Here is a 12,564-nt window from a genome sequence, read left to right on the forward strand (position 1 = left end):
AAAAAAAAAATTCAGATTTCCAATCTATTATAAATTATGAAATCAGCACAAAAATAAGTGAAAAGTTGCGTTGAAAAACATGAAATTTGAAATAGAAATTTCAGAATGTTTTAACATTTAGAATATCCTTTTTGCTTTTAACGACTGTAGTGCAGAATCAAATTATTTCTTTTATGTAGCTTTTTTTTTAGTTTCAGTTGACAATGAATCGATTCAATCCATGAATCACTGATTCAAAACCAGTTTTAGAACTATTGTTTCTTTTAGAAAACACATTGAACAGTATGAACCAGATTTAATGTCAGATTAGATAAATATGTTAACAGTGTTAATTTAATTTGTCACTTAAGTTAATGTGTCAGCTTTGTGAGCCCTGTTCATTATCATATTTATTCACTCCCAGCTGGTGTCTCCTCTCCTGCCGTCTCACTCCTTCCCCTCCGTCAGGTGTTCAACTCTTTCTGTCTGCCAGTATTTTTTCCCATGAGATGCCTGCATCCATAACACAGAGAGAGGTCTGATAACTGCAGTCATATGACTCTTGTCTAGGGATGCACCGAAATGAACATTCTTGGCCGGAGTTGAACAAAATGAAACACTGGGCTGAAGGCCGAATACCGAACACCCGCATGTAGGCCTAGTTTGCCCTTATTTTTTTCTTCACCATTGCATAAATGAAATAGCCAAAATGTGCTTTTTACGGTTTTGTCCTGCTTTTCAAGTAAAAAATCAATTAAAAAACAACAATTTAAAAATATTTACTTAACAGTGAATTTTTTTTTTACATTCTAGAAGACATTATACTAATTAATAGAGCTGTTGTAGGGTAATTATCATTATTATCGTCCTACTTTTTTAATTTTATTTTACATAACAACAGTAAAATTACAATACTAGCATTTATGAATGTTGACGGAGTTGTTGCTTTTTCTCAGCTTTTATTTTGGCAGAACCCCGCAGGAAGATCTCAGTGCTTCTTTTTGTTGACAGCAGCATGCAGATTTATAAATGATTCTTATTACGAATTTGGAAAGATGTTTGTCTGACATTCGGTGCATCCTTCTCTTGTCTCTTATCGCTGTTTCCAGAGCAATGCAGAACCAGCATTCTCCCAGTCTCTGAGTTGATCGTATCACAGATACATCTCATTGTCTGCTCTGTTTGCATACAGTATATGCTGTAGACAGTAGGCATAGCTGGTGAGACATTTAAACAACATCTCCATGTCTCACATTTGGTAAGGGTGGTTCCTCAGCTAAAATCAGCACAGAAATACTGTAAGAACGTTACAGGGAGTCTGTCTGCTTCGGTTCAGCTGCACTGAATGGCAGAGCTCCATTAAATCTTGATTCGCCTTCAGTCTGATGGATGAAGACTTTATACTGTGCAATTAGCATTAAGGGTCCATATTGTATACTTCTGTAGCATTTAATCGAAGCCCATTTAAAATTTCAAAGTTTCTAGTAATTCTTAGTGTCTGACAGCTATTTAAAAATGTTGCTAAAAGAAACACTCAGCATAGTAGTAAGCCATTTATTTTCTGCACAGAGCCACATTTCCACTCAGCAAAACTGCTTTGTAAAGGTACAACATGAGTTTGCTTGTGTAAGATTTTAGGCTGTTTTTGCTGCTATATAGCTTTAAGATTTTGATATGTAAATGTCTCTGTTAAGATTGGCTAAACACTCAACACATTTTAAACGAGTAAAAAAACTTGTGCGCAGTGTTGATGACTTTAATGGAAGCATTTTGGTTTTGTCACGTCATTTGTTTGTGGTATAGATATGATGTAATGGAAAAAAATCATAAAGATCTCGAGAGGGGGAAAATAGCTTTGACCTAACAGTTGCCAGAAAAATCTTTAAGGTGGTCACTGCTTGCAGACTTTCCAGAACAGATGTCTAGAGAAAGAGAGTGAAGCATGAGAGAGAGAGGCAAAACACAGCAAGAGAGCCCCTGATTACTTTAGAGAGAACGGCAGAGAGAGTGAGAATGTATTACAGCTCATTCTGGTTCTGTGGTAATTGTCAAACACATGCTAACTTAATAGTCATGACGATGGGACTAATTATAGAATATTCCAGTTTTAACCCTCTAATCTTCCAAACAGTCCAATGATGTGGAAAATTAAAATTATTCATGGGCAATTCTAGAGCCTCCAAGTTCAACTACGGTCAATCAAGTCTCACTCACTGTTTGTGTGGCAATACATCATCTCCATCATGCCAGTAGTCTGCTGGCTCCTGTCTCTCATCTGTGGAAACACAACTGAATTTGTCTGTGTAGGAAATAAGGATGAGTTTCCCATGTGTTTGCACAAGCAGTCCAATGGAATAGCAAAGCGTACAGTCAGTCTAACTTCCCCACACTTGTAACACTGAAGAAATAGCATTTTAGACTGTATGCAGGTGAATCTGGCAAATAACATTTGAAGTATGTAAAAATATACATACTATATAAATTTGCATTACATAATGTAAATAATAAATAAAATATTGTTGCATTAAATAACAAATACATTTTAAGCACAAGTCTTTTATATATATATATATATATATATATATATATATATATATATATATATATATATATATATATATATATAATTTCTTTTTATTTTGGCCTGCAATACAAAAAGACAGACAATCTTTATAAGATCCACACCCACACACATTGGAGTTTTATTTGCGTTAATTATTACTTTTGTTACTGAATAAGTGTCTTATTCATCCTTTTTAAAATGGCTGAAGTTTGTCAAAATGTGTGTTGGAGACAACATTTTACCTTGCTGTACGATTTTCAACTCTCAACATTGTTGCTCTCTCGTCTGATCTTGATTGATCTTCTGGACTTTTGCCCTGTTTTTAGTCATGGTGCCACACTCATTTAGGAGAGACTTTTCAAAGACCGCAAACAGAAAAGAACAACATCAGAATGAACTAGAGAGAATGAGCCTGCACCAGTGCATGATCACCCCACCCAATAGTGCACTTTTACAGGCTGACCACTCTAAATTAAAAAACACGCATGCTGCCATACCGTTACGTAACTATCTTCAGTAATTATGTTTAATGCGCATGTGCCTTTGAGTTAATCATTGGGCAAGTCCCAGATCTCATCATGATATGACGCAACTTCAGGGAATGGCTCTTTGTTTCACTGTTTGTGCTTTAGAGAAAGTGAGTGAGAGATGGATAAAGAAAGGAAGAGAGACTTTTTATTTTCCCTAGGGAGTGATTCAATTAACAAGAATTGGAAAGGTTGGGCTCTTTCGGTGAGTCAGTCACCTCAGCAGTCAATAACAGGCCATCCTATGATGCGTAAATGCATATATGAGTTATTTTCTATCCATTTCAAATGCTTATAGAGGCTCCCAACCTCTTATGTATAGTTGAAGCGAGGTAAGGGATGTGACTCAGTGTTTCTCACAGGAAACTGCTTCTGATCAGGTGCTGCTAGACATTCAGTGGAACATTTGTCTTTGTGTGTGTATAAGTCGCCTGGGTATATTTTTAGCAATAGCCAAAAAAACATTGTATGGGTAAAAATTATCAGTTTTTCTTTTATGTCAAAAATCATTATGATATTAAGTAAAAATGTTCCATGAAGATGTTTTGTAAATTTCATACCGTAAATATCAACATTTTTTAATTTGTAATATGCATTACTAAGAATTCATTTGGACAACTTTTCTATTTTCTCAGTATTTATTTTTTAATTTTTTTGCATGCTCAGATTCCAGATTTTCCAATAGCTATATCTTGGCCAAATATTGTCCTATCCTAATAAACCATACATCAATGGAAAGCTTATTTATTCCGCTTTCATGTGATGTATAAATCTCAATTCCGAAAAATTGACACTTAAGACTGATTTCGTGGTCCATGGTCACAAATGTCTTTTTTTATAGTCTGCAGTGAGCCAGTTAACAGCTGAATACTAAAGAATGAGTGTTTGTGAATACATCTCCTCTAACACCTCCTATATGGAAGAGATATGTGCATAAATATAAACAAAAAAAATGTGGTTGACAGGGAAATTGTACATTATTAAAACATTCCTGTAAATCTACCAGAATTAGCGAAAGGCTATTTTACATTCGTAGTCCCTGGACAAGATGTTACAAGTCTCCCTAAAAGAAAATTAAATAAAAAATACATACTAGAAAATTTTATAATAACATAGTACAAATTATAGTATTTGCATTAAAAAATAATAGGACAACTTTGACAAATTACTTGACTGTCCATATTTAAATGTAAGTTTCATTTTCATGACTGGATTTTTAGATTCCGTCCGCGTTTTCTGCTTCGTAGAAATCATAGCACTGTATGCGTCAAGAACCGGGTTGACCTGGTACTCTGTACTTAAAGAAACCTGGTACCGAGACATTTTCATTTTTTTAGTACTGACTTGGTACCGAAGTACCGGGTCTTTTGACAACACCAATTGGATCAAATAAAGACAATTCAAACAAGATACAATCACTAATAGGATAATAGGTAAACTAGCAAATATAAAATTCAAATGTTCACAAATCTATGTACTAATTAATGCATTTTTCATTTGAATCCTAGATAAAGCATATGTGTCTAAATCTCTTATAGTTGTCAGAATAGAATTCCATTCTCGTGCAGCTTTGACAGAAAAAGTAGACTGACTAAAATTAGGCTACTTTGTCTAAGCAGTATGATACAGTCTCCTCTTAATGCACCTCTTGCAGAAGGATAATCAGATGTTCTAATACTTACTAACTGACCAAGAGGGCGAGAAGATAAACCATAAATAATGTTATACACCAAGCATTTAACAAATTCTATTTTTTTCAGTTTTAGACAATTATGTTAATGCACCGTTTTCTTATTGAAGACTTTAAATGTACGTTTGTACAAGGACTCAAATGGTTTAAGAGACATTTAACTCACATGAGGCCAGGTGATTAAACAGTAAGTAATGTGAGGAATAACCATAGACTACATATACATCTTAGCTGCCTCTAATGACATGTAATCTCTATAGTAATCTTAAAATTATAGAGATTAGATTTAACCTGCTTACAAACCTTTTGAACTTGAACTTTAAATGTAAGTTAGAATCAGTCAGTATTCTCAGATATTTATATAGAGGCACTAACTGCAGCCTCACCCCTGACACGTAAACATCCGGCTCTTTAATACTACTGCTACTCTTAGAGAAAAACATACACACGGTCTTGGACACATTTATTTGTAAGGAATTTTCTCTTAGCCATGCTGACACATTAACCATTGAATTCATGAGTTCATTTGCAACTTGTGCTAGACTATTACCTCATTATATTATATATTTTATATATATATATATATATATATATATATATATATATATATATATATATATATATATATATATATATATAGCAAAAAGCAACGGACCCAAGATAGATCCTTGCAGAACACCAGTTGGTGTACCTAAATCATTGGATTAGTGATTTTGTACTCTAACACACTGACATCTGAAATATCTGATAGATATTACTCTTATCCAGTTAAATTTATGTAATAAGAAATTAAAACAAGATAACTTAGACTTAAGGATATGATTAACGGTGTCAAAGGCTTTCTTTAAATCAAGGAACACTGCTCCAACTACACCACCTTTATCTAAAAAAGTTTTAATATTTTCTATAAAAAGCATTTTGTAGTTTCTGTTGAGTATTTTGCTCTAAAACCAAACCTCATTGGATGCAATGAAAATGAAGTACTGCTCAAGTAACTGCTAATAACCTTATAAACAGTGGGTAAGATACTAATTGGCATATAATTATCAATATAAAGGGGATTTCCACTCTTTGAGCATAAGAACATCCGTACCATATTCTTTTGCTCTAGATGATTTAAGAGATCTATTGTTCACATAACATCAGAATCACTAACAGGTTTTATTCTAAAAACAGGCTCCACTGTTGTAATGGCAGACATTAGTATATGCAGGCTGAAAACAATGAGTAATTGTTTTTACCATGATTCTAAAATGATGATTTAAAAATCTCTACCACCGCAGATTGATTGTTTATTGATTTTCCTTTTACTTTAAGTTCTAGAATTTTCTTATCTTTATTTTGTTTTCTTGTAATTTTTTTTTAATGATTCACAAATGATTCCAGGATTGCCTCTTGCTTTTTCAAACATAGTAATGAAAAAAAATCTGTTTTAGCTTTTCATAATTTCTTTACCACAGAGTTCCTTACCATAGTAAATCGATATCTATCATTACTCAATTTAGTTTTAAGTGACATTTTTGAAGCATGATCCCTTTCTTTCATCAAATTCAGAATATCTACATTTATCCATTGGACCATTTTTTTTTCTATGATTAAATTTACAGGTATAATCAGTAAAAATATTTTCTAAGTATGGTATCTTTAACATGATAAGGAATAGTAGCATACAACATTCCATGTTAGTTCCAGAATAATATATGTTTTGAAGATAAGGTATCAACAAGTTTTTTTTTTCAAGGACCATGGTACCATGGCCAAAAATCCTTTGTTAATGCAGTGTTAATTGCAAACCTTTTTCTGTGGGTTTAATCCAACACAGTTATATTGTTAATAAAAATACTTGGAAAATATGATGTTTCTTTACATACTTTTCCCCTTATAATAGATGATATAATAGATAATTGCTTTTTTATATACTTTTTTTGTGTGATAGCTATATTGGTTAAAGTAGTTATTATTCATACAGGCCTGTGTTTATCTTTTGCAAGCATCATACTATGTATTTGGCCTCCTAATATCACTGAATATACAAATATACTATTGGCATCTTTGTTGCCCATTTGTTATGTGATGAAATGTTTGTTTGATTCAGCATCGCAAACTTTTAACCATGATTGTCTACATATTGTATCATAGTGTTTAATAAGATTTTGTATTGTGTTTTGTAGGTTCGGGAGATTCTGGGCCATTGCTCCTGTCCATCACAGTTCCCCATGACCAAAGTCTCAGAAGGGAAGTACAAAGTCGGAGACTCCAGCGCACTCATCTTCATCAGGGTACATCTTTAATTGACTCACCGGTTACTCATTCCCCTGTCTATTCTGTCAAACATTAGGCAGCAATAGGCACTGTCTTTTTCTTTCTTTCTTTATCACTTAAAGCTGTAGTTTGTCTTTTTTCCTATAAAAAGAATGCTTTAAAATGCGTTAAATGCTTTCTCTGAGCTTAATGTGCTAAATTAGCTATAAGTTGACTCAATCAGTGCCAATCACTGTGAAAACAATTGTTATTTTTTCCATTTCATTTGGTGATGCAAGTTGCGTATAGAGGCCAAACTATAATAATTATAGCTCCAAAATAAGTGATCCCAAGGTTTGAATGGTGTTTACACAGTTGCCAGGCTAACCTATTCAGGCACCCACACCCCATTCATCCTGCAGACAGAAATGGAGACTTATGTCATTTCCTGTCCTCTACCGAGCACTCTGGATATATCTGTGTGTGTGTGTGTGTGTGTGTGTGGGCTGGTGTATAGGTATTTACATGCACTTTATGCATGCATCTGTGTCTTTTTAATAGGGTGTTGGGTCAACATATTTTCACTCTCAGCTGGAGGAAATTTTCGATGAAATTGTATCTTCATCCAGTGCAGCAGGGCTGAATCAATTAAACTGGATTTAGCCTCACTCTCCTCCGCATTCACTGCAACCTTATATCCCTCTCTTTCTCTGTCTTCATCTGTCTTGATTTGCTCAGTTTTTCCTGTATATGATGTTTTTTTCCTATCGGCTGTGTGTGTTTGTGTTTGTGTGTGTGTGTGTGTGTGTGTGTGTGTGTGTGTGTGTGCATGCTTTTTTTGCAAGACGTGGGTGCAACTTAACTGGTGCTGCTAGATTGAACCTTTTTATTTACAGAGACTATAATTATACATAGACCCATCGTCCTTCCCCAGCACAAATTAACACTAAAAGACACAGCGTGAGGTGAAGGAGCTAGTAAGGTGATAAGCAAAGAAAATGTAATCTGTCATCTTCTGGACAGACACTTTGTTTAGATGCTCAGTGCTCATTTTGATGTTGGTAAACTGAAAGAGAACCTCACAAAATTGCTAAAATCCCTGTCGATGAAGACCATGGCACAAAAGAACATTCGCTTTGTTTACTGTTCATTATAATTATGGTTTCAGCATGTTTCCATAGCAATGCATGGGCTGAATCCCAAGTGCTTTTTAAAGGGCAGCTGAGTTAAGCTGCCAAAGAGTGCAGCATTCCCATTGGCCAGCGTAGAGGTACAATCAAAGTCAAGTGTTACATTAAGGCCTAGTGCAACTACTAAATTTATGCTGCAGTCATATTTATCTAAATACATATTTGAGCTGTTAAAAATAGTAACACATAACAATATTTGCAGAGAAAATCCCTCAAATGATAATAATTCAAAGGCATTGTACCATGTAAAAATGAGGGGTTGTTAAAAAAAAGTCTGTTCTGTGATATTGTGAAATATTATTATGATTTTTAAATAAACTCTTTTTATTTTGATATATTTGAAAATGATATTTATTCCTATGATGACAAAGTTGAATTTTTAGCAGCCATTAAAAAACAATATTAAAAAAAGCTCTAGGAGCTGAATAAAAAGGTACAGCCCATATGCAATACATTTTGCAATCACACTGGTCAATTTGTTCAAGACTTAGCTTTGATAAATGCATCTTGACCCTCAAGACCCCTGCATTCTGTTCCACTCTTGAGATTGTTAAGCTCCTTACCGATTTTGTGCTGCCTTCTTTTAGTAAGTGTGGTTTGGCTAGGTGTGTTGTATTAGCAGAGGTGTAGGCTGACTGCTGTCTTGTGGAACGTTGTGTTTAGGTGATACTTCAAGATTGAATTTAACCAATGATAGGTAAATTCCTCATTGGAGAGTTTTAATACGCTTCAGGGGGCAGGTAGCCATTGTGTATTGCTACTTCCTGTCATCCTTATGTAGGAAAGACATACAAAACAAGCAGAGAACTGTGCAGAAGAATTACAGGCTTAGATGCAGTTGAGTTTTAGGTTGAAAAGGAGACCTTATGTAAGTTTGTGAAGGTGGGCATAGTGCCAGCCAGCAGATGTGCTCGCTTTTCATGGCAACAGCACACAAATACTCACCATATGATTATTGCTTACCATGTGCTCAGCAGATGGAGTTTAGCAATGATGGAACTTTAAAGAGCTTTGCTGCAACAGGTTCGGAGTACATATGAAAGATAGCGTTTTCCTGACTGAGCGTTTTTGATAAAGGAATCAGTAGCAGTCTCTTATCCTACATTTCTCTCTGTTCATCAGAGAAGAGCTAAAGAGACAGGCCTTGAAGCAAATGTAGAGCTGTTTTCGATGCTAAATCTTCTCTATTCCCCTCTCTCTGAATAGAGGGGGTTGAATGAAAAGAGTGTGTCAGTGCGTGATGTCTTTTTGTTCTCTCTCCAGCTCTCAGTCATAGTGTGTTGTCATGATAATGAAGGCGAATGGAGGCTGCAGTGAGGTGGATGGAGGAAGTGCTGGTGGGCAGCTCTGTTAAATAGCGTTATAAGACAAGGGGGTTGAGATAAAAATATTTAACTGACTGACATGGTTTTCCACCTGTATTATTAGTGGTGTTTGAAGATAAGAGTGAGACACAGGGTCCACAACTGATCTAAAGTATCCAGATAGAAATTTGTTACCCTGCTCAATGTGAAAGTGCCCAAGCAACATTGCTCAAAAAGCTACCCCATGTATCATCAGCCTTCGGGGTGGGCTTACTTTGGCATGAGCCAGTGAGAAATCACCCATAACTCCCTAGCCATAAACTAGCATCACTTTAGTGACCACTCACAATGGAATACTCTTTGTGGAAGTGACTTTTGCATAGGCAAGCATTGCTGAATTATTCTTCAGAAAAATCAAATTTGTTAGCTTGTTTCACAGCTCTGCATGTGTCACATTTACAAATAGACAAAATAAATTGATAAATTGATCAGTTTGATTTTCATATAGTTCCTTGGAGATCTTACCTCTACTGATTCTTTCATTGTACTGAACAACAAATAATATCATACCTTAAAAGTGTACGCTGTGATGTTTTTGTTTCAGAGCTCTGAGACTCAATCTTTTACTACATCATAATCTGTTTTGTACTTTTCCATTTGGCAAAACTTCTGTTATCTACCGCTGAATAATCAGTCTTCAGGCTGGATCTTTTATCTGGCTGTTTGGTATTCAGGGCTACAGTCCTGACTATACATTTTTGATTTTCTAAAATTATTTGATCAGCTGTATAAAAGGTTTCTAACACAATTTGGGTTATTATATGCCCACTATTCTGGTTGTGCATGTTATTGAATGTTGGAAAGGTGTTAACATCATTCTCTGTGTAGGTGTTACGGACTCATGTGATGGTGCGCGTGGGTGGAGGTTGGGACACACTTGAGCATTACCTCGACAAACATGATCCATGTCGCTGCGCCGCTTTCGGTGAGATCACCACTTGTGTCATTTCCTGTTTCTGAACTATGAGACTTCTTGGAATTTTTCAACACTACTACATTGTTACAATAAAAAAACAAGTTATGCAAGTTTTTGTTTTTAGTTTTTGTGGTTATTATTATTCTAGTGTTTTGTGGTTATTAATTTCAAAAAAAAAAAAATTTACTAGCTCCAAACATTTGGTAATATATTACACATAAAATGCATTTTCATAAGCAAGCAGTCTTACCATAACCATTGTACATTAGGTTTAAAAACACTAATGAAGTTTCTCATCTTTTTTTTCTTGTGAATATTAAAAAAGCTGTCTGATGCCTTTTTTGACCTCAACAGGTCACCGGTATCAGCAGGCCAAAGCGAGTGGCCAGGGTCCTCACAGTAAGAGCTCCAGCGCTCACTCGTCCCGCTCCACAAGCCCAGGACCTCACTGGCGCAATGAGAGCATGGCACCCTACAAAACCCCCGATAGGCGCTCTTTGGAGCCTGTGTTGGGCTCCACAGCACATTCCTCTCCATCACGGCCTGGCAGGTCGCACCATGCAGCTGTACCTGTAGAGATGGAGACCAACACAGGGCGACCCACGACACTGCTGCCTCGACCGCCACGGGACAGATCAGAACCACGCCACTTGAATCCTCTCAGGTCAGTGAAGGTGTGTTTGGGTGTTTAGCAGCGTGTGTGTGTGCGTTTAGAGCTCTTTGGAAGGCATCTAAATTACCCAAAACAGAAGTACCTGAAAGTCTCACTGGAATAAAAAAAAGTGAATGTAAATGTTTTTTTAAAAACCACTTTTTATTTAAAAAAAAAAAATGTCTTTGGATGTAAGAAGTGTAAACATAACTAATCTCGTAAACACTACATAAAACATTAATAATTTCTAAATATACATTTTAAGAAGGGACTTTCATTTCATTATGGTTTTGTTTTTATTGCCAAACCATAGCCAATACCTTCACCATACAAAAACATGAATAGTGATGATAAGAGAGGAAATAAATAAAACAAAGAAAATATGTAATTCACAGAATCACTGTATATGAAAAGGGTGCACTCTTTGTACGTGAAGAACTAAAGCTTGAAGCGTTATGACTGGGACACATGCAGTGTATGTACAGTTGTTTTGTCTGTATAGATCCTTCAGGGTGTCTGCCATTTGCTCACATTGACCTAGTTAACTCAACACAAATTATAGCACTCTGCTTGTGCACTGTACCTCCACAATGAGCTGCATCTTAAGGCAACAGTGCACATGAACACACACACACACAGATTATTGCAAGCAGATTTGAACTAATCACAGGTGACATTGTCCTGACATTTATCCTCTTCTTGTCCAGTTAGTGACTCCCCCTTGTGTTAGAAAAAAATATAACATTTTACAAGGAGTCTGTGTTCTCACTGCCTAATTATGCAAGTGATAACATGTTTTGGATACATTTATTTGGATATGTTTTTTTTAGTCAGAATTTCCTGAGCAAATGGACATTCAATTATATATTTGTTTCTTTCTTTCTTTTACAACGTCCTGAAATAAATATTGAAACATGACTGTATAAACACTTCATGCATCACTGCACACATAGAGCAATGAAGAAATTACTCCTAAACATCCTGAAGTTTCAAAAGGTGCTTCATTATTTCCATCACATGGTATATTTACATGTCCGTGTGTGCAGCCAGGACATTGTATAACTGGACCATGAACAGCTCGCTGCTTTACCTTGGCTGTGTGCCTCGGTTTCCATAGGCTAACTAATGATGAAGGCCAAGCGTCAGAGCAGCACTCTTTAACACTTGCACTCCCAGAGCTGCAGGTGAAGCAGACTGGCTTACTGAAGATTAGGATAATCTCAGTCCCCAAGTCTGTCACTGAAGAAACAGGTCAGAACAGGGTTAACGCAGGTCCTATTATAGAACCGGGGTGTCATGGTGTGTGTTTTTCACTTTCTTGTATAAATAAGAGTGTTTATTTGAATAAAACCAAATGAGGGCAGAATAGGCTAGCACTTTCACTTTCAAGTGTATCTTAAGATCTGGAAGTTCTAAGTTTAAGAAATGATTTTATTGCAGTG

General features: G+C 35.7%; 1 protein-coding gene across 1 annotated transcript in view; it reads left to right on the forward strand.

Moving 5' to 3' along the window:
* LOC128010972 (GAS2-like protein 2) overlaps positions 1 to 12,564 on the forward strand; it is a 46,289-nt gene that overhangs the window by 28,597 nt on the left and 5,128 nt on the right. Inside the window, exons 2-4 of the mRNA XM_052593053.1 lie at positions 6,931 to 7,038; positions 10,383 to 10,479; positions 10,825 to 11,134. Coding sequence (XP_052449013.1) covers positions 6,931 to 7,038; positions 10,383 to 10,479; positions 10,825 to 11,134 — 515 coding nt within the window. The remainder of the gene's footprint in view (positions 1 to 6,930; positions 7,039 to 10,382; positions 10,480 to 10,824; positions 11,135 to 12,564) is intronic.

This window comes from Carassius gibelio, chromosome A5, assembly GCF_023724105.1.
Source record: "Carassius gibelio isolate Cgi1373 ecotype wild population from Czech Republic chromosome A5, carGib1.2-hapl.c, whole genome shotgun sequence".
Lineage (NCBI taxonomy): Eukaryota > Metazoa > Chordata > Actinopteri > Cypriniformes > Cyprinidae > Carassius > Carassius gibelio.